At 35.5% G+C, this 22,211-nt stretch overlaps 4 protein-coding genes and 1 pseudogene across 6 annotated transcripts; 2 read left to right on the forward strand and 3 right to left on the reverse strand.

The window, feature by feature from the left end:
* Positions 1-759: 759 nt before the first annotated feature.
* Positions 760-4,183, forward strand: LOC104775924 (exonuclease 1-like). Its single transcript, XM_010499886.3, has 11 exons — positions 760-988; positions 1,124-1,160; positions 1,378-1,552; positions 1,661-1,739; positions 2,184-2,228; positions 2,308-2,457; positions 2,553-2,667; positions 2,752-2,852; positions 2,947-3,044; positions 3,133-3,225; positions 3,342-4,183. Exons 1-11 carry the CDS (start codon positions 911-913, stop codon positions 4,108-4,110), a joined length of 1,740 nt encoding a protein of 579 aa, XP_010498188.1. The 5' UTR covers positions 760-910; the 3' UTR covers positions 4,111-4,183.
* Positions 4,184-6,729, reverse strand: LOC104775925 (protein MOTHER of FT and TFL1-like). The gene is made up of 4 exons (XM_087508627.1): positions 6,527-6,729; positions 5,852-5,913; positions 5,678-5,718; positions 4,184-4,722 (listed from the first exon to the last, which is right to left on the reverse strand). Exons 1-4 carry the CDS (start codon positions 6,719-6,721, stop codon positions 4,499-4,501), a joined length of 522 nt encoding a protein of 173 aa, XP_087364753.1. The 5' UTR covers positions 6,722-6,729; the 3' UTR covers positions 4,184-4,498.
* A 2,502-nt stretch (positions 6,730-9,231) lies between these two features.
* Positions 9,232-11,000, forward strand: LOC104775926 (GDSL esterase/lipase ESM1-like; annotated as a pseudogene). The gene is made up of 5 exons (XR_015595319.1): positions 9,232-9,566; positions 9,716-9,828; positions 9,927-10,127; positions 10,209-10,415; positions 10,592-11,000. The product of XR_015595319.1 is annotated as a GDSL esterase/lipase ESM1-like (transcript).
* A 374-nt stretch (positions 11,001-11,374) lies between these two features.
* LOC104775927 (laccase-1-like) lies at positions 11,375-14,121 on the reverse strand. The gene is made up of 5 exons (XM_010499890.3): positions 13,821-14,121; positions 13,493-13,644; positions 13,137-13,381; positions 12,889-13,017; positions 11,375-12,783 (listed from the first exon to the last, which is right to left on the reverse strand). The coding sequence occupies exons 1-5, from the start codon at positions 13,926-13,928 to the stop codon at positions 11,660-11,662; spliced, it is 1,758 nt and encodes a 585-aa protein (XP_010498192.1). The 5' UTR covers positions 13,929-14,121; the 3' UTR covers positions 11,375-11,659.
* A 2,896-nt stretch (positions 14,122-17,017) lies between these two features.
* Positions 17,018-19,964, reverse strand: LOC104775928 (mitogen-activated protein kinase 8). 2 transcript variants are annotated; one of them, XM_087508629.1, is made up of 11 exons: positions 19,750-19,964; positions 19,372-19,647; positions 19,114-19,180; positions 18,923-18,982; positions 18,630-18,779; positions 18,353-18,508; positions 18,117-18,254; positions 17,950-18,023; positions 17,745-17,861; positions 17,455-17,653; positions 17,018-17,341 (listed from the first exon to the last, which is right to left on the reverse strand). In XM_087508629.1, the coding sequence occupies exons 1-11, from the start codon at positions 19,797-19,799 to the stop codon at positions 17,264-17,266; spliced, it is 1,365 nt and encodes a 454-aa protein (XP_087364755.1). In that variant the 5' UTR covers positions 19,800-19,964; the 3' UTR covers positions 17,018-17,263. The 2 variants fall into 2 exon arrangements, with proteins under 2 accessions (XP_087364755.1, XP_087364756.1); XM_087508630.1 differs by having other exon boundaries at positions 19,372-19,644; positions 19,750-19,954.
* Positions 19,965-22,211: the final 2,247 nt, after the last annotated feature.

A 22,211-nucleotide genomic window follows, 5' to 3' on the forward strand; every position in this document is an offset into this window, starting at 1 on the left:
AAGGAGGCGGCCAGAGAGAAAACTAGGTCAATCTTTTATTGTTTTATTTTCTTCTTAATATACCAACCAATCTAAAAAATGGCATATTCCTTGCTAAAATATAATATTACTCTTTCTCTCTATCTTTCACAAACTATATTAGTTAGCATAATATAAATAAATTATATTAGTTATAATTATATATATCCTTAACAATAATTTATAATGTAAAATTGAAAACAAAATTTGGTGGAACGAGTCATGATAGATATTGGCGTAATTTCTACGTATGATGACTTATATATTTAAATATACAATTGAATACTAAATTACATATATAATACAGGTTAAATTTTGAACAAACTAAAAATCTAATTCATAGAATTTTATTAATATCAAATTAAAAACTATAAAAAAAACTAAATCATTATATGTAAAAATTAAAAATTATTTTGCAATATACCACGAGTTAAAATTACTAAATTATATATGATTCACAGATTAAATCTAAAAATATTAATAGTTTGAAATCATATACTAATATGATCCTTGACAAAAAAAAAATTACTAAAATGATTTGAAATTAGAAAATAATTGAGCACCTGCAGGCTGCAACGAATGAACGAAGTCAACGAACTAATATGAAAGTACTAGACATGATTAGATTGCAACTCTCAACAGTTGCTTGCTTCTTGTCGCGAAAACTGGTGTATAGTGAAATAGTTGCTGACGTGGCATTTGTCGTATTTTGATTCACTCCCGCCATTGGCATTTCGCGCCAAGGTTATCTTTTTTAACTTGTGTTTTTTTTTTTAATTACTCTCACTCGGAAGCTAGCGAGACCGGAGATTAAAAAAAAAAAAAGATAAAGAAAGAAAAATACTCAAGAACCCTAAAAAGAAAAAGAAGAGAAGATAAGGAGAAAGCGGAAATGGGCATAAAGGATCTTCTCAGGTTCATGAAGCCTTACATCCTTCCCATTCACATCCAGAAATACGCCGGGAAACGAGTAATTCCCTCCTATTTGTTTTCTTCATTTCGATTTTTAGTCTCCGTTAATCCTTCCGTCTGGGTTGGTAAAATCTCCATTAAAATTAAAAAAAAAAATCAAGTTTTTAAATAATACCTTTTTAACACATTGCAGGTGGGAATCGATGCATATTCATGGCTTCACAAAGGAGGTAAGCTTCGTGCTCTCTTCAATCTCCTTTATTTCGTGCTTGGTCCAAATAAAGTTGCTTTTTTTTTTTTTTTTTTTTTTTTTTTAAATCTGTTAGTGAACCTTAAAATTGTAATGAATACACAAAACTAATGGATATTTCGAATGTGGAAACTAATTGATGCGTTTTCGAGCTGATACTTTAAATTCCATGACTTAATTTGATTCTTGTTCTACAGCATACTCATGTAGTATGGAGCTGTGTTTAGATACTGATGGGAAGAAGAAGCTGAGGTACATTGATTACTTCATGCACAGAGTCAACCTTCTTCAACACTATGAGATCATCCCTGTCGTTGTTCTCGATGGTGGTCATATGCCCTGCAAGGCTGCCACTGGTGATGAACGTCAAAGGCAAACTCTCTCTCCCTCTCTTGTTTTCTCATATCTTCTTTCTTTCTTTTTCCTTAATGAACGTTTCTCATTATAACTAATCGTTTTGGCTTTGATTTTGATTACCAGGAAGCGAAAGGCTAACTTTGACGCTGCAATGGTTAAGCTTAAGGAAGGGAATGTTGGAGCTGCGACCGAGCTTTTTCAGGTGCTTACTTCTTATTTCAATTGCTTAAGTCTATAAGTTGTATAACTGTTTGCCTTTTTGAGTTGCTAACGCTGCTAATTAGCAGCTAGCTACTCATCTTTTTCAGGTGCTTAGCTCTTTTCATTTCAATGGCTTATATCAATGAGTTGTATTATAACTGATTTCCTTTAGAGCTTCTAGCTATGAAAGCTTTGTGACTAGTTTGGGATTCACTAGGAAGCACATATTATTACTAAGTTTTTCTCTTTATCCGTTTTTTTTTTTGTGTCTGAATTTGAGTCAATCAAACATAACATGTTCATCTTGATTCTTAAGTCTAGTTAGGCATCATTGATGTGTTGGTTTGTGTGTTTAGTCAGTAATTGATCCTGTACTCTGCTTATGGAATTTAGTCGAGACTATGATATTGTGTGAGCTCATGCCCATTGTCATCACTATATGCAGAGAGCTGTCAGTGTAACATCATCCATGGCTCATCAATTGATTCAGGTATGGATTGTTTATTAACCTGAGTATATTTTCTTTATAATAAAATGGACTTTCTTTAGACCCTAACAAAACTTCACAGGTTCTGAGTTCAGAGAACGTCGAATTTATTGTAGCTCCATATGAGGCTGATGCTCAGCTAGCTTACCTATCCAGCCTCGAACTGGAACAAGGCGGGATTGCTGCTGTTATAACTGAGGACAGCGATTTACTTGCATATGGCTGCAAAGCTGTAAGATTTTCTTCTCTTGCAAAATAAACAAAGTTCATAATAAGTGTTTTAAGAGCAATGTATGATATGTTTCCCCAACATCTGTTTGGTAAAAGGTAATCTTTAAGATGGACCGGTATGGTAAAGGGGAGGAACTAATTCTTGATAATGTTTTCCAAGCCGTTGATCAAAAGCCTTCGTTCCAGAATTTTGATCAAGAGCTATTCACTGGTTAGTATTATACTATATTATGTAATCTTCCCAACATTCTTCGATACATTGTTGATGATTGTTCTTGGTCTGGTCTCTTTACAGCAATGTGCGTACTAGCGGGATGTGATTTTCTCCCCTCGGTTCCTGGTGTTGGCATTTCAAGAGCTCATGCATTCATCTCCAAGTACCAGAGTGTAGAACGCGTAAGCATTTACTTTCTCCGATGATTGCTTGATACTTTCTCCCATCACTAAAGCAAAAAGCCTAAGACATCTAAATGTGGGAACAATACTGTAGGTTTTGTCAGTTCTCAAGACGAAAAAGGGCAAACTATTTCCTGATGATTACTCCAGCTCTTTTGCGGAAGCAGTTTCAGTTTTTCAGCATGCTCGTATGTAAGTAACTCTCGTCTCCCTTAGGTGTTGCTAGTATTCATTCTTTTATGATTCACACTGTGATTCCCTTTGATTCAATGTGTTGCAGATATGACTTTGATGCTAAGAAGCTGAAGCACTTGAAACCCCTCTCTCAGAACCTCCTGAGTTTTCCAGTTGAACAACTCGAGTTCCTGGGACCGTATCCTTTTTCATTTCCTCCCTAAATATTTTAAATCTTCTCTTATAGTATCATTCATCACATATTTACAAGACTTTTTTGCAGTTTTGTTCACCTTGATACATCTAACTCATCAGAGATTTGTCACCATCTGTTGCTGCTGCAATTGCTGAAGGAAATGTTGATCCCATAACCATGGAGGCTTTTAACCGCTTTCCGGTGGCTAAGAGACAGTTGGAGCCGCCTGCTCGATCATTCAAGGAACAGGAAAAGAGAAGCTCGTTTTTGTTATGTTCTTTGTCTGAAAATGAGGAAAGAATAGAGCTCAAAAGGAATGCAGATGAAGCTATGATCGATCTAGACACTGTTCTGAAGGAGACAAAGTATTCCAAACAAGATTCAGATCTACACAAACTGCTTTCTCAGCCTAATAGGGATCATAAGGTTATCCGGCCCAGCAATCCCTCAGTCATTCCAGACAACAATCCGTTCAAGATAAGAAAAAACGATGAAATCAATCTGGAATTTGCAGAGTACGATTTGCAAGAACTTGAGAATTCTTTTGTGACGAAGAGCCAAGCAGTGGATGTGTCTTCTTCTTCACCAAAATCTAACGAACACGAATTTGCAATGGATAAAGAAGAGGTAATGATCGATTTGTCCAAGCTTGAAGACTCTGTAATCAAAGAAGACTCGGAGAAGAAAATAGAGAAGGAAAAATTCGAATCAACAGAAGAAGATATAGTGGAAATTCAAAACCATGTGAACATTACAACAAAGAGAATTCGTGGAGCAAAACCTAGAGCGGAGAGTTTCAAAGTGAAAACAAACTGTAGAAGCTCAGAGAGCAAGAAGACTACAATCAAGAAGAAACACAGTATATTAGATTTCTTCCAACGATTATAGTCGTTATTTTTGGTATGTAATATGTTCTTTGCTTCATCATAACTCTTTAATATATAATTTATTAGAAGATAAAGAGACGAACACCATATATTATAGCAAGCATCTCCATAATTCCATCATATGGAGAATAAAAGGAGGGTACACAAAAATATCTGCAAATATAGATTATAGGTATAACCGGATAGAGACATACTTTTTATGGCTATATTGCTTAATATAGGCTATAGCTATAACCGGACTAATATAAAATGTGATTTGATATATTAATCCACATTTTTGTCCGCTCTGGTTTATATATATATAGGTAAAGGCCCTTTTTGGTTTTTAAACCAGAAAGTTCCGGATTTTGGGCTCATTTGCAGCAGATGGTATTTGTTTGTTGCTTGTACTAGCGCCTGCGTGAAGCAGGCTCCTTTTGGGCGTTGAAGTAGACAGTGGCCACAGGTAGACCAAGATCGAGATGTCCGGCGAACATTCGGGTGCTGAAATTGGCTCGTGACAGCGGCTGCTGCACCATCAGACCCACCGGTGAGTTTTGCCTGAAGAGTACAAATATGTAACGGTGAATCCCCACTGGTGGTTTTGGTTCCATGTAAGGAAGTATCTCCTTTCCTGAAATTCAAAACATGAAATATTTTTCATCGTACTAAAATAAAAAAATAAATTAAGCAAGATACAATAACTGTTTTCACTAGAGAAAGTCTCGTCTCGTACAAGACGGCTTCTTTTAGTTTATTCATTTGTGTTTTGTGGTGTTTAAGGTTTTTTATTAGATGACATGTGTACGTTGTTTAGTCGATAGACATCAATGTACACGTACGGACAAACATGAGATGTTGGTTTGAGAGGACACCACATGTCGCAACTGTGGGACATAACTTGAACCTCACAGGAATATTAACTAGTGACTCTAATTATATGCCTGCCTTATAGATAAGCATATGTATAGTTAAAACTGATGTAAACTACTAATTGGGTTCATCTTTCTTCAAGAATAATGTATTTGAATTTGAATTATGTTTGGTTTGCAAATGTTATATATCGCAGGATAAAACTTGGCTATTGCCAACTAAAATTATATAACATAAGCAATTTATGAGAGAGTTAGGTATATTGTTTTCGACCAATCGACATCGTGCCATACTGAAGTCGTTGTTCTCTAATCAAGTTATGTTTATTCTTATAATATTACTTTCATATGTAAACCGAAAGCACCACGGTCCGAAGATAATAATGATTAAATGAATAATATAAAAATTAGTCTAACGGATAGTCAATTAGATTTAAAAACATTATCATGGACATAATTAACTATTCCTACATTTTCTTAATGCCCTTGCACACTAACGTCACTTTATCTATAATGCAAGCAAATTAAAATATAAAGCAATAAACCTGTTTTTTAACAAAAAAAAAAAAGAAAGAAGCAATAAATCTGTTCACTGTTGTAAGAATCTGTTCACTTTCATGAGTTATAACTGTAGTAAAGATATTAACGTAATAGAATATCCTAAGAAGCAATGTTTTGTTTTCAAAATCGAGAACTTAGCTTTGATATTTTTCATACCTTTTGAGGGGTTGGTGCCACCGGGAATATCCACGACAATCCTGGAAATAAATAATAATAGTGTTATTTTTTGCTAAGACTAATATATTTTACCCTTATTTATACGTTATAAGACTAATAAATTGTTCACGTTGATGTCAAAACAAAAAACAAGAGTGCGTCACTTGAACGCACCAATGGACCCATTCTCTCAGGCTCGGCTCGCTTGGGCTAGGTGCGTCCGGGTCTGTCATCACCTGCATGCATCGAAATATTTATATTTACAGATGGCCAATGAAATTTTAACACATGCAACACGTCGTCTAGCTCAAACAATTAAACGTTATTATTGTAATCAAAAATTCAGCTAAACCGTGACTAACGCATTTAAGTATGTATTAGAAACTCACTTATATTTACACCTATCTATGTTAATATAAAATTTACGTACGTCAACATCTATGTGAATGTACCAGTATGTGTAAAGTAGTACAGCACTTCAACGTTTGTTTTTTAGTATATCTAATGTATTAAGAAAATAGATTCCAGATAGATGCTTCATGCTTCAATACGTATACATAATACATGTATGAAAGTTTTATCACAGCAAAACACTTCTATTTAAATATATACATGTTTGAAGTTTATCATAAATAGAAAGACAAAAAAAAAACTAGATATTGTGTTCGAATGCATTGGACATCTTAAAAATGGTGCTGAAGTAAATATGCATGCATGTTTATACTATAATGATGACGGTAGACCATGATCATGATGAAAAGGAATCATGTAACGCATGTGCATATATATTTACACAAATATATGTTTATTAATACATAAATGGATAGATGTGAGAAAATGGATACATACGAGAGTGTAAAGCTCATCGGAATGGCCAGAGATGTTGACTTTTGGAGGGTTGAGTGTGGTGGAGGGTTTGATCTCGCATCCGTTAGTGATGTGTTTGGGGCCGAAGTAGACAGACATAGTGGCGGTTGGGATGAACATGTCCAACACATCTCCGATCACTCTTCCGACCACCAAAGGATCAACAGAAGCTGCCATCGAACCACGGAGAGGGAGAGAGAGAGAGAGAGAGAGAGAGAGAGAGAGAGAGAGAGAGAGAGAGAGAGAGAGAGAGAGAGAGATTCTTATTTTAAAAGAATCCTTGTTTTGTTTATATCGCATGTCCGAATTCGGATGGACATCTATGTGATGGTTTATATAGAAAATCCTTTCACAAAAAAACAAAATGGTAAAAAATACTTTTTTCCTTACATCAGGAAAATATTTAATAAGAGCCTCGGACAAATACAATGAATATGAACCACGATGGCGATACATTCATTTTTCGATATTTAATTCGACGTTAAATTATTATAACTATTTTAGTTTATACTGAAACAATATTAATTGATTTTCTTACCATGTTTTCTTTTTAACATTTTACGAAATATCTATTGCAGCGCAGTAAAACACACAATACAAACTTTTTATTGTTAAATTCTCTGTTAACTATAGAAAGAACAAAATTTCTATATATAAACTTTAAAAAATTATGAGTGAGACATATTTTATTTTTGGAGTATATATAGTATATATTTTTACGTAACGTATAAACGTAACGTGTAATGTTTTTATAATAACAAAATAAAATAAAGAAACTATTGTGAAGCGTTATTTTCTTCTTTTTTGGATTATTATGTGAGCGTTATGTTCTTTAACAAATTTTGTCGTTAATTAGATGTGTAATCACGTGTAGCAGATTTTCTACATAATTTTTTTGTATGTATCGAATTAAAAAGTTAATATGAAATTATTTTTTAAAAATGTTATGATAGTATTGTAAAAAAAGTATAAACTTTATTTGTATTACAAAGAGTGTAATTTTAACATTTTACATATAAATTAAGAAAACTATGTAAATTTCTACTATACTTTTTATATATACACTAAAATGTATTCTTTCTAATTTATAAATTAAAATATTAAAGATATAAAAGATTTTTACTTCTAAACTGTAGGATTAAATCTTAAATGATATTTTTTGTGAAACAATATTACAACGTAACTTGATACTTATTGTGAATCAGAAAATGTAAAATTTTTGGTTGAAAGTAAATGAACAAATAAACTATCATCTATTTTGTCGTCAATGGTAAAAATATATCATGACACAGTCCACTCGTGTCGTATGATCTATGGTCGGTCCAATCATGATCAGTATTAACATCAAAAGCATAAAAAGAAAGAAAAATATCAGTACATTATAGAACATCAAAATGTTTTGATACAAATTACCGTGAGAATGAAAATATATTTTACTTTCCTATAATGAGTAAAACAACAGAACTAAATGTTGAGAGATACCGGAAGTAAGTTTAGTACTCATTAATAGCAAATTTAATGTTTTCGGGTCAACTACAATACACAGTTTTGGCCTTGGTTATAATGAGCGAGCTAGAGAGGAAGAAGAAACTGAAGGAAAAGGTTAAAAGAAGGATTTGGTCGGATTAGTGTAACCTATAGGCCATGCATAGGCCATTTCAAACTCTTTTGCATCCACAATTATGATACGTGTCGTATCTTCGTCTCAGCTGTTACCCACGATCCCTTTTGTTCATCGTGCCACGTGACAGCATTTCTGCCGTCGGTTAGGAAGGATCATCCTCTACACGTGGAAGTTCCTTGGTACTCGATTGGTAAACTAATTTCTACTGGTGGTAACTCTTATTAAAATCATATACTATAGGTTTTTGGAGCTCATGTACACGGTCACACACAACTCACAAGTAAGAATAAAGAAAATCTGTTGGGATGATCGCATCGAGACAACATATCGCAGAAGGAGTAGAGAGACTCACAATTATTAGAACAAAATAAAAACAGAGTATTGGAAACCTAATCTCGTTCAATCTTTGCCCAAATTAAATTCTACTAAATCTGTCAATTACATTATGCATATATACACGAACTCTCACATCTTAGAGAAGAAGCTGCATCGAATGCCATAATTATTGTTCAAGAAGCAATGTCTCCATAAGCCACTTGAATAGAGAAGAAGTTCTTGTAACAAAACGACATCAACCCACGATTGCGCCAAAACCAAAACCATCTATCCGAAAACAATCACTTGATTTTTTTTTAGTTGAAAGTAATAAAATTTATTCAACCATAATACTTATTTACATTGAAAGCATCAGTTATATATTGTTTATTTTCTTTGAAAGAAATAGAAGATGATTGAAACAGAAATCGGATGTTACTCTTGCTTATGTCATGGATCGTGTGACAAAACAACACCCTTAAAGTGCCTTCATGTTTAAAAACCACTACTTTTATTAAGTTTTAAATATCAGTTTGGTTTACACTATTCAAAGGAAGCCGTACTTATCATGCCAACCAGTTTTCTTTATAATAAATATTTGGTTCGGATCTCATATACTAACAATTTGCAACCAACCGCGTCGAATAATCAGGAGGTTAAAGCAAACACGCCACTAAAGCTTCTTTTTCAAAAGGACTAATCGAAGGCGTAAAATATGTTCATGCTCTTTAACAACAATCACTAGGTTATACGAATTCGTATGTATTAATAAGCCTAGTGCCATCTCCATCTATCGCATATACTAATAAGCTAGAATGACAGGGAACTGTAATCTGGTCACTCTTCTTGGGGAATTGTTGGTACTAACCATCTTCCATAATCAGGTTATTGTTGCTACCAACCGCGGCGAGGGTATTCCGCCGGTAGGACTGTTCACTTTCGGAGACTCCTACTTTGACGCTGGAAACAAATTGTTTCTCACCGAAAACCAAAATCCTCCCCAAAGCAAATGGCCGTATGGAAAATCCCGAGATGACCCTAATGGCAAGTTTTCTAACGGCAACATTGTCCCTGACTTTATCGGTACGTTACACTTACATACTTGTAGCTAGTTTGTATATTATTGAGAACTCAATGCTTACAAACTTTTTTCTTTTCTTTCGAACACCAATGCTTGCTTACTAACTATCTTTCTTTAAAAAATAAAATAAATTTAAAATTTGGTGATATAGCTGAATTCATGGGCATTACGAAAGAGATCCCACCAGCGTTTAAACCTGGCGTTGATATTTCACGTGGAGCCAGTTTTGCCGTCGCCGATGCTTCTATTCTTCCCGGAACATTCGTAAGCCCTCATTTAATTAATTTAATTTCCTTTCGAAGCATTTATTCGTACGTAATTTAAATTTTCTTACAAGTATATATTTGTACGTATATATGTAGATGACACTAACTCAGCAAGTGGATAAATTTAGAAGTATGAAATCAAACTGGACGGACGATTTCATTGGAAAGTCACTGTTTATGATTTACATTGGTACAGAAGTTTACTTCAACTTTACCAAGAGCAAACCCAATGCAGACGCCTCTGCTCAGCAAGCTTTTGTCCTCTCCACTATTAATCAATTGAAGAACGACATCAACGTACGTACGTTGTTGATATATATGATTACACGTTAATTTTTATACATTCACGATATAAATTAACACTTATAATATTTGCAGTTCCTATACTCTTTAAAAGCGATTAAATTTGCCAATATAAGACAGGCAGCGAGTGTCACGAGCCGCTCAACAATCTGGCCAAACAACACAATGAGAAGATTGGTCCAATGTTGAACGACCTTGCTAAAAAATCCCCCGGTTTACAGTTCACCATCTTCGATTTCTACAACGCCGTTCTACGTCGGACACGTAGGAATCTCAACTACAGTAAGTCATCTTGTCATCCAGCCAAAACTATACAGTTACGACAATTAATTTTATTTGGTTGTAAACTTAATTAAGAAAACAAATAAAATCGGACAAACAAATATAGGTCAAAACCATGTAGTTAACTTGTTCCATATATAAAACTAATGGAGTATATAAACACTATAATTAAGCAGGGTTTTATGTGTCAAACACGTCATGTTTTGGTGTGGGAACGCACGATGCGTACGGCTGTGGTATGGGAAACGTGCGGTCGGAGCTATGTGAGTACCAAAGGGCTTATTTCTTCTTCGACGGACGTCACAACACAGAGAAGGCACAAGAAGAATTTGCGCATCTTATCTTTGGGGCGGACACTAACGTCGTTCAGCCGATGACCCTTCGTGAGCTCATTGTCTATCCTTTTAACGAGCCTATGCGTGAGTATTGGCAACCAAACAATTCCACCATCACAACTGATGGTTAAAGAGACGACTATATATACTTCTAATGTTTTTCCTTCTTCTTTTCTGGTCTTTTATTCATAAATCATAAATAATTTGTCGTTCACAATAATATAAGGTTTCCTCTCGATCGTTTAAAATCTTCAGAGAAATATATCGTTAATTTGCAACATACAAGACAGACTAGACAGTAAAAAGAAACGAAAAAAAAAAACATACAAGACAGTTAACCTAATTAAGCTCATAGATTATAAACATATAAAGAGGTAGATTGACATTGCATGACTCGTACTATTAAACGTACATTAAATTAAAGTTTATGATTATTATACAAGAATCGATCGATCTTAAAGATTTTTACTCATGAACTGACATTGAACGTCCATGAGGATAACTTTCTAAACTACACAAGTTTTACCCTGAATTTTTCGGCAGAATGGATTGTGTTGAGTCTACTTAAAACCTCGTGACATCAATCCTCGCACCATCTTCATATTAGACCTTAGAGAGACGTCATTCAAAAACATATTTAAAACAAAACCCTAAAAAATACATATGATCATAAACACTTTTTTTTTTAACACTGAGGAAGATCATGGAGGAAGCAGAGCATTCTATGGCCAACCATTTTGTTAACCCCCACTTTCCACATAGCATGTCAGCTACTAATGTCGACTGCATATGTTGTTGTACACCATCCTAGCCTTTAATTTTTAACATTTAATTAAACACTCAAAAATTAAAAAAAAAAAAAAAAAACCCTAATTCAAAACAGATATGATGAACGGACCACTACTTTGTTTAACACTGAGGAAGATCACGAGGAGGAGGAAGCAGAGTCTGTGAAGGAAGAGGTCCATCCTTAACAATAAAACCCATAGCTAATCCCCAAGAAGTATGTTGTTCTAGATGACAGTGAATAAACCAAACTCCTGGGTTATCCGCATTGATCCTAATCGCCGCCCATCCTCCCGTCGGCACCGCGTAAGTGTTCCTCTCCGGCGGATCCACCAGATTGTACTTTTTCGGATCCTTCTCCGCGTCGAAATTCCCGAATCCTCTTCCCACTACGAAGAAGTTGTGTCCGTGTACATGTAACGGATGGTTCTCGACGTTCAAGAAGCTCGTTCCCTGAAACACGATCTCTAACCTCGTCCCGAACTCCACTTCGAATAGCTTCGTCCCGAACTCGGTATTCATGTTCTCCGATACCGGATCTACTCCCGTGAAATCGAATCTGTTCGGTGGTTTCTCAGGGAAATCGAGTGAGAACACTCCTTTGCTCTGTTTCTTATAGTAGCTCTGGAGGATCGAGATCGGAGGTCGAACGAAGGAGACGTTGTTCATAGATGCGAAGTATCTCTTCCCGGCGTAACCTCCGCAGGTCTGATTTAACGGACAGTTCTGGAGATTGAGACTGATCGTTGTGATCACACGCTTGTCGACCTTCGTCGGGACTTTACATGGATACTCCTCCGACCCGAGGCTCTTGATGTTATCGGAGAATCTCGTCGCGAATTTCGTGTCCAGCATGTTCGGAAGAGCTGCGACGACCGTCGACATCGCCGTTAATCGCCGTCTCCGCCGTGTGATTTCGGATTTTTTTTCCGGTTTGGTTTTGCCGGTGTAATGGAGGAAGCCGACGGTGGTTGAGTTGTCGAATGGGAAGACGGAGGTGACGTAAGGAGTCGCGGCGATGAGAAACTCTCCGCCGGAGAGTTGGTTGGTGCGGAGAAGGAGGGTGGTGGTTTGACCCGGAGCGATCATGATTGCTTTGGTTTCCACCGATTTGGTGTAAACCGCGTCGACCTCGACGACGGTTAGTGTGTGATTCGATACAGCGAAGAAGAGCTCGCTGTTTAGAGCTGCGTTGATGATGCGGAGGATGTAGGTTTTTCCGGCGTCTACGGTCGCCGTGAAAGTATCTGTGCACAATCATAATCAGTGAGAAACGAACCGAAATGGAACCGGAATTGAACCTATCCGAATTAGAATTTAAAATCATCGGTTAAGAGAACAAATTGTTGGACCTTTAGTAGAACAAGGATAAAGTGGGCCGGGAAGCCCGTTAAGGGTGTAAGCGTCGGAAGGTTTAGCCCCACCTCCGGTCATGATCATTTCCTTCTCCACTTTGTCGACGTCATCATTCCACCATTCACCTACAACAACATTTTCACATATCTTTTTCATTTTACATCGTGTGCAATAAATTGGACTTGACATGTACAATATTTTAATGGAAAAGGAAGACGAACAAATAAAGTTATATTTTGTATACCGAGTATAATGGGAATTTCGGATTGGATGTGGCTGCCGGAAAAGGGATAAGGCTTCCGCGGGTAGATGATGACGGCGCCGTAGACAGAGGCGCGTTGCCATGAGTGATGAGCATGCCAAAGGAGTGTGCCTCTTTGATCTTCCACTTTGAATCTATATGTATATGATTGTTTCGATCTTATCGGACACTGCGTTATGTAAGCTGGTCCATCTGCCCAACCAGTCCGGTATTGCCTTAAACCATGCCTACTCGTAATCACAAACCCCAAATCAATCGATAAATATATGAACTCACAGAAAGAAGTAAGTGTTTTAAGTTATGCATGCATGAAATGTTGTTGTTATATTAATTTTTACCAATGAATAGTTGTATTGTGAGCGATCCGGTTAGTCACTTTGATTTCTACGGTGTCACCTTCGTGTACCGCCACGGTCGGTCCTGGATATTGTCCGTTCACCGTTAAAAGTTGTTTCGTGTGGCACAATCGAGTTACTTTCTTCCATTCGACCTAAAAAACCAAAAAAAAAACAAAAAAAGATTACTATATGATCATATTGAAAATGTTACCATCACACATAACTATTTTATATAGTTATGACTCATAAAGATGTGTATAATGAATAGTAACAAAAATAAAGTGTAGGTGTCAAAAACATGAATATGAGTGAAACTAAAATTGCTTACATTGAAGTGAAATCGGCGGATGTTTGAAGCCGAAGAATGAGGGAGAAGAGTTGCAAATAGAAGCAAAAAGGTCGAAATCATTAGATACCCTAATTTCTCCATTTTCATTTATAGAATACTGATCTAGCCTCTTTGTTTTACTTAATTAGCTATGATTATTGATCAAGTTAGCTGTTGTGGAGGTTCTTTATATAGGATCACATAATTCTGTCAAAGTACCTATACTTTATTAAGACACCCCCTCCCCCCAGTTCATCTTTTTCCCAAAAAAATATTGTCTTGCAAGGAGAAAAAAGGAACTGAATAATAACCGGTAAGTTTTCTTACATTATTGGATCGGTAGGTGAGTGTACCACGTACAAAAAAGTGAGCCAGTTATTTTATATATTTTTGAAGATTTCAAATCTCTCGTATAGTCTCATCTCAAATGGATTTAATTCACTGCTTCTAAATAATATAGTACCACTAAAACGATTATCTTATAAACTAAGCCTTTTTCTTGTTTTTAAGTCATAACTAGTTAACTAACTTTTTTATCTATTAGTCCGAACATTTTTTTGTAAAGACTAATTTTATAAATTTTGAACGTATTATCTTCAGCTTTAGCTTTATATGAATCTCTCTACTACAGGCCGATTTAGTTATTTTCCCCACATCCATAAGACCACCACGTACGTGACATCCAACAACCAAAAGACAAGAAAAAGAAAAGAGAGAAAGATAAATCAACATCAGTTGACCATACTCATTTGTATAAAAGCTACTTGCCCTCTTGTGTTGAATTAAAGTTTTTCTTTATGTATACCCTACTTTCTTTTTCTTCTTTTTTTTGTTGAAGAAGATTTTTTTCTCTTTGTAAAGCTTGAAGGCCTCAAATAGTTCTAACTACTATGTATTACTTTCTTATTATAATTCTTAATTTCTCTTCTCAGGGGACCTCATATCTCAACTACATCGGCTTCTCAATTTCAGTACCCAATCATCTCTTTTTCACCAAACTTCCCTGATCCCTCGATTTATATATGTATCCGGCCGCCGATACCTCTTATATCAACAACTTGCTCATTTTGTAAACACTCTCGATTCCTCTTTTTGTCACATTTGATAGTTGATTAATTAAGATGACTATAAGACTTGATATCTTAGTCACGTGTCGGTCTTCGACTAAAAATAACAATTTGATCTAATTAACGAAAATGGATAGCACTAACAAATGTACAAAAAGGTAATATAAAACAGGACCAACTAATTAAAGGTCCATAATTCTCGGTGAATATAGAAGAAGGAAGATAACTTAGTTCATGTTCCAACATATGGAAATCTCAACTATGAATTCTTGAAGTTGAACGGCTGAAAAACAATTTCATTTTCAATATTTTTCTGTTTACAGTATACAATCTGACACTCACAAGTGGAACATATCCACGGTGGTTAATCCTTCTGAAAAAGAAGCACATGCATGTGTAAACTTTGGTTACGTAAAAAGTTATGTCTACTTTTTAGTCTTTAGTAGAAACTGATTTGTGGGGTAAAATTAAACTCACACATATGTAAAACGTGTACAATTTATAAATAGTAACGTCCAAATCCTTTTTTTTAACCGTCTTGTATAACGATTAGAAAGTGTTTCAAAGTTAGTAATAAACCCAAAATCTCTTTATTTGGGTTCAAGCGTCATGAGAATTATTGAGTTATTTGGTTGTGAGAGAGTTGCCGTATGTTGCAATGGTGCATCTCCATCGGTTAACAATAAATACTAACAATTTAAATAAAATTTTGTTATTTAATTAAATTTGATTTTGTTTTAAACAATCCAATAATCAAGTGACAAGTGTAAATTGAGATTTTTATCAGGATACTATAATTTTTAATAAAGGGGTACTATAAGAATGACGTTAGACTTTTTTTAACATCTAGCTTTATTGATTAGAAATGTTTATTACAAGCATTCACTTAACCATGAGACTATGATGATAAAAATACTTTTAAAAAGTTTTCTTTTTTTTTTGGAAAATCATTGAAACTTTATTGTCGATAAAGTGATGTGATCGGTGGGTTGGTGCGACGTGCGAGCCATCGAAGAGAACAAATAATACGACTAAATTGCGAATTATTTTAAATTTAATAGAAAGCATATGAATACATACTACAGAACACAACTCATAAATCTGAGAAAAAAATATATATAACAATTTAACATGGGTTTAAAGTTATAAATTATCCTTGTGAAATCGGATAGAAATTACAACCCAATGTTAAGAAGGAGTCAAAAATAAAATAAAATTGTATGTGAAATTGTGAAGTTCAACATGATAACCGCAATTCATATATCATAACTGTTAAAAAGCTATTCAAGCGTTCAATATTTTTGAATGTCTAGCTACTTTGAACAATGAATTTTGAAAATGTAAATATAGTCCAAACTGTATTACTGTATATGAAAACAGAAAATATGTAATTTTTGAACTATATATAATTCACATGAAATCCATTTCTTTTACTTCTGAGTTCTGATAGTCATAATTTGAAGTCAAATTCCAAAGTGTGGCGGCATATCTTTTTTATTATAATATTAAAGTGAGAAGTTAGATTTTTGACTTTTGGACGTGTAAAATTTTTAATTATTATTTCCAAATAAATTATGAAGAGAACAGTGTAGCTTAATTGCTTAACCAATCTGGCGTATATGGACTTTGTTCTGGAAAAGGAAAATGCCATTCAACTTTTTGCAGTTTCTTGTTGAGGCTGTTGTTTGGAGTTGGTGGTGGGGCGGGTATGGGTAAGCTCCCTAGAGCTCACTTTACTCGACCATACCATTATCAAAAAAACCATTATATTCCAGACCAATGATTTCTTAATTATAATATACTTTTTCTTTATGAGATTAGTCCAAAAACAATAGTAATTCAGATGGAGACCATACTACACAGATCGGATAATGATACAATTTAGGTTCTGACACCGTGGACTATAATAATAAACTCTAGATTAGTCTTCGTCATTAGAAAGCCAACTAACACAGCCATTATGTGTGCTGAACTGCTGATTTATTTTTATTTATTTAATCACTATTAACTTTTAAGAAGTCGAGTATGTCTTCCGGGTTTATTATACAAGACCCAATATCCCGGTTTAAGCTAACCGGATATACCAACCACACAGATTTTGTCCCTGAGTGTGAGACGTACTGAAACGAATTGATAAAACAAAATAGTAAAATGTATTCAAATTAGTATGAGTCTTTTAAAAAGGAGAAAAGAAAAAAAAATACATGGAGATCACTGTATTTATTTGAAGTTTTCATTCTCACCTCCAAACTATTAAATACAACAATCAAACCCAACCACGAAGATAGATGTGGAAGAAGGGAGAAGAAAATGGAGAAACCAATTTTTTCACCAGAAAACTTTCGTGAAAAGAACAAAAATAACTAAATCTTTTTTTCAAGAATTATGAAGAGAAGCAACTCTATCAGTTAGCTCTGCAACAATTTCATCATCTTCTTCCTCAGCTATGGTGTCCTGCAAAACAGAGAGAACAGAACAATAGTAAGCAACTTCTCCTTCTTCTTGTTCCTTCCAAGATCTTCTGTTTTTCTTTCTTTCCTTCTTCACTAACTAACTAACTAACTAACCTCTTTGTCAGTTTTAGACTGAACACCAATGCATTTAGAACCGCTGATGCTCGCGCTCTTCATGAGGTTACGAGCACTGTAACCTCCTCCATTGTCTGCCTCCTCAGATTCCAAGGTTGAAGCCACAGCCGCAGCTGCTCTTCTCTCAACATCACTGGTTTCTTCTGCAGTTTCACCATTCGGAGCAGGAACTCTCTCTCTGCAACACAATCACAGAAAAGCACAATGCTCTCAGAGAGAGAGAGAGAGGAGAAAGAGAGGAGAAAGAGAGATTCTGTGAAAGACACTACCTTGGCAAAGAAGCATGATGTCTGTGAAGTGCAGTACTTCTTCCTCCTCCTGCTGCTCCTGGTTTACCTTGATTCTCTTCAAGATGCGCAAATTGCCTTTTAAATCGGTCAACACCACTGCGTGTAACAACAAAAAAAGATTTTATTGATTTCATAACTTTCTGTTTTCAAGATTTAATGTTTCTGTAACTGTTAATTAGCTAACCTGGGGTACATGAAGCTGAGCTGATCACCACCACGAAGGTATTCCTCCAACATCTGAGGATGATATTCCAGTATCTGATTTTTGGTTATCCAAAGACGAGTGATTGTTAGTATCAATGAAGAATACAGAAACAAAACCAAACAATACAAAGATTTTTTTTTTGTTACCTCTCGGTAAATTAGTTCTCTGACATCATCTTTTGTTAACTTCTTTCTCTCAAAGTCAAATTCAAGCTTTGAAATTGGCTGTGTCGATGGTTCACGTTCTGAATTTGACAAACCACTGAAGTATGGATCAGCTAGTGCCTGTAAATAAGGAAATCAAAACGACGAATATAAGAGCTTCAGTCTGGGTAAAAGAAAAAAAAAAAGGGAAAAACAAAGCAAATCTACTTCTCACTTACATCTTCAGCTGATGCACGGTCTTTGGGATCAAAGGCAAGCAGGCGTTCCAGAAGGCGGAGAGCCAAAGGATCAGCTTTAGGGAACTTATGAGAGAAAGGGACTTGCTGTTTTTTCCTCATGCTACTAAGGTATCTCCTCGCCTTTTCATTTCTAATCTGTAGAGTTCCAAGATTGCAAAACTCATTACAGGGAATAAATTACTCTCAAATGATGGATGGAATGGAATAAGATTAAATTTGCTACAGAAACTATGAACAGAAGTTTTGATTGACTAACCCTTGAAATCGACTCAGGAGGTGGAGTGCCAAGAAAGTCAGTCATTAGGTCCAATTGGTGCACCACGTTTTTCCCGGGAAACAAAGGCTTACCCAAAAGCATTTCCGCAAAAATGCAACCGACACTCCAAATATCAATCGCAGGGGTATACTGAAATATAACATGAGTAGACTCAGCATGAGATGGTTGGTCTTATCAACACTATGAACCACAGAACAATATTCTACAAAATATCAAACTAGAAGCCTTTTCTTGATACAGAGAAAAATAACAATAACAAAAAATAATCTTACTTTGGAGAAAAACGATCCACAGAGTTCAGGGGCACGATACCACCGAGTAGCTACATAATCCTACAAACACACATAAAAGGATTAGTTTACAAGCACAGAAAGAGTTAGAAGAAACATAATGAACATCTTCTTGATGGCAACTCTCTCTCCAGTGTGTGAGTCTAGAGCAGAAGCCACAACACCGTAGCTACCTTTCCCAACGACTTCTTGAATCTGATACCTGTTTGCTTCACCATACTCCGTGAAGAACTCAGTATCCTGCACACCATAAACAAGTTATTCATGTATTCATTCTTACTTCAAAAAAAAAAACTGATAGATCTTCAATCAAATGGAACAGAAAAGTCAAAAAAAAAATCAATCCTTTAGTGAAGCCAATGCAATGACAGGGTAACATTAAGAGAAGAGAAGATAACAGCTTAACATAGAAAGAGGGATGAGAAAGGTACCTTCTTGTGAGGATCCATAGGAGGTAAGTGATTACGTTTAGGAACTTTGATAAGAGTAAGACCAGAGAAATCGAGATCTTCAATAATAATAAGCTCTTTGAAATCTCCAGAGGAAGCGGAATGATCGGGGTTAGAAGGAGAAGGAGAAGAAGAAGAAGAATTGAGAATGGATTGTTCGTGATTGCTATTATTGGAAGAAGAAGAAGAAGAAGGTCGCTGAAAAAGCCATCGACGAACACCGTCGACGAGATTCCCACCACCACCCATACACCACTACTAGATTAGAAAAGAAGGACAAAAAAAATCAGAAAAAGATTAGTAATTTACAAAATTGGGTATCCGAAAATTTTCTGAGCCAAACGATTCTCGTCAAATCACCATATTTCTCGCCGCGTTTCTCGATTTGGTCCTTCGGAGTTGGAGACCATGTTCTTCTTCTCTCTTCCCCTGTTTTTTAATTTTAATTTTCAGTTATTTTATTACTTATTTATTGTTTTTTTTTTTTTTTTTTTTTTCTTTCCTATCATGCTCAGATATTTTTTCCCTTATTGGATGGAGAGAGAGAGTGTGGAGGGAGACGAACAAATTTGTCTAATAGTGAGTATTATTATTTAAAGTTTTTAAACCTTTGTAATAATAATATTTCGACGACCCGGTTTGATTATACCGGATTCGACCGACCGTGTGGGCATGCATTTTATTGTATATTGTATGGGCTTTGTAAAAAAAGGTTATTTTCCTCCAACAGTCAACAACATTTTTTTTTTAAATAAAATATAAAATTTATTCGAAAAAAACGTTTTTATTTCAAGTGCTACAAAATCTTAAGGTGTTTGTTTAAAGTGTTTAAAGTTTAAAACAAAACAAATAATCTATAAATAAGAACAACTTGTGATCATGAATTAGCGTGTTGCTAACCACTTAGCCATATAGTCCAAGTGATTTCCATTAGTTGGAAGAGAGAGTAACCGGTTGCGGATAAGCCTGTCCAGACGTTTAAGAAATAGAGTAGGTAGTATCGATGGTTCCCCATGGCGGCGATTATTTCGTTCTTTCCAAAGAGTGTGGATGGATGCCTGGAAAGCATACCGCAGTAAGAACAGAGTTGTCTTCTCCAAGGAAGTGTCTGTGAGAAGAGCCAAGTTTGTTGTCCAGTATGTGGAGAACTGGTGTGCTAGGAGCTTCGAGGTGAGACCTGTTCAAACTGCAGTCGAGTAGGGGCAAGAGAAGAAGAGGTGGTTTCTTGTTTCCAGCGGTGCATGGCACAAAGAGCAGGAGATATCTACCTGCGTGTGCCAGTGTTGCATCCTATCTCCGGTTGCTAAGCGATTAAGAGTGGCTAACCAAACAATGAAGGAGAAATTTGGCGTGGCGTGAGAAAACCACACTACCGCCACCCACGACACCCTCTGCCTCGGGTATCGAGTATTCTCCCAGGTTTCTTTGGTGGTGAACTTTGTCTTGAATTGACCACCTTTGCCTTTCCAGAGGACTACGTCTGCTTCTTCAACAGTCAACAACATTCGAATTAAGATGTAACAAACGTACCAAAACCGAAACTTGTTGTTGTTGCTGTTTCTTCTTATGCTTCAACCTTTGAATTGGATAGGCAGAATCTGACATGAGGATCTGCAAATTGTGTCAAGCCCCAAAATAAAAGATCATGATCGTGTAAACAATGATATTTTGGCCATGGCCATCTAGTATTTCTTAATTCTTACATTAATCTCCTGAATCAATTTTGAAAATAGATAGAAAGATAGAGAGATTGAAATACTTGAGAAATATGTTGGATTGTGTTTGTTCATCTTTTTGGAGTGAAATACGTTGAAATCTAAAATGACATCAAATCCAATGGACATTGAATAACAGTGTTTTAAACATATTCTAAAATCCATCAAATATATATATAATCCAATAATAACAAATTTTAATATACTTTTTCAAATACCTAATTAAATAATGTTGGATTCCAAAATACATCAAATTTTTAAAATATACATTGTTCAATAACACCCCTTAAACTTTCTAATTATGAAACTGAATGAAACACTTAAAAAAGCTAATGACCTCTTTGCTTGTTCCGACGAGATCAGGGGCATATAAGCAGGGGCGGATCTAGAATTTTTTTTTGTATGGAGCACTTTTTATTTAAAAGATATTGCAAAACTAGTAAATCAGTAAAACATATTATGAAAAAAAAAACCGGAAAACTAGAATGAAACGCATCGAACACCGCACCTGAAATGATGCATGGGACACTTCTCTACCAAATAAGCTACGAGAACTAATACAACTGCTATACATTAGATTATTTTTATCAATCAGTGTGGGGCACGTGCCACACCCCAACACTACGTAGATCCGCCCCTACATATAAGGACCAGTCAACTGAGAGCAGGAGTCTGTCGTCGTTAAAGCACATCATAGTTAACGTCATAGATGGATTCCGATAGTCATGTAATATAAGTTTTTTTTTTTTCATTTCCCAGTAATAAAATATCAGATTCTGAAACTAATAGGATATAGTCTCGACTCTCGAATTATTTATATGTTGTTGATCTTGCGAAGGTACGTCTCAATCTTTCCTCGATCGTTCTCAAGTTTTCTCATTATAACCTTTAGATGTCCATATATAAGAAGACCATAACCATTTTCTCCTTCCAACTGGCAGTTAGTTTTGTTTATTGCTTGTTTCACTCCCGCAATTTGCTTTTAGCAACCAGCCATATTAGGTTTTTTTTTTAATAATAATATGAAAATGTAATTTTGATAGTTTAGTGAATAGTGATGATAAGTCATGGGAGAATAATGCACAAGGTGGGTGAGCGAAGCATTAG

Source organism: Camelina sativa, chromosome 3 (genome assembly GCF_030686135.1).
Source record: "Camelina sativa cultivar CO46 ecotype springtype chromosome 3, ASM3068613v1".
NCBI lineage: Eukaryota > Viridiplantae > Streptophyta > Magnoliopsida > Brassicales > Brassicaceae > Camelina > Camelina sativa.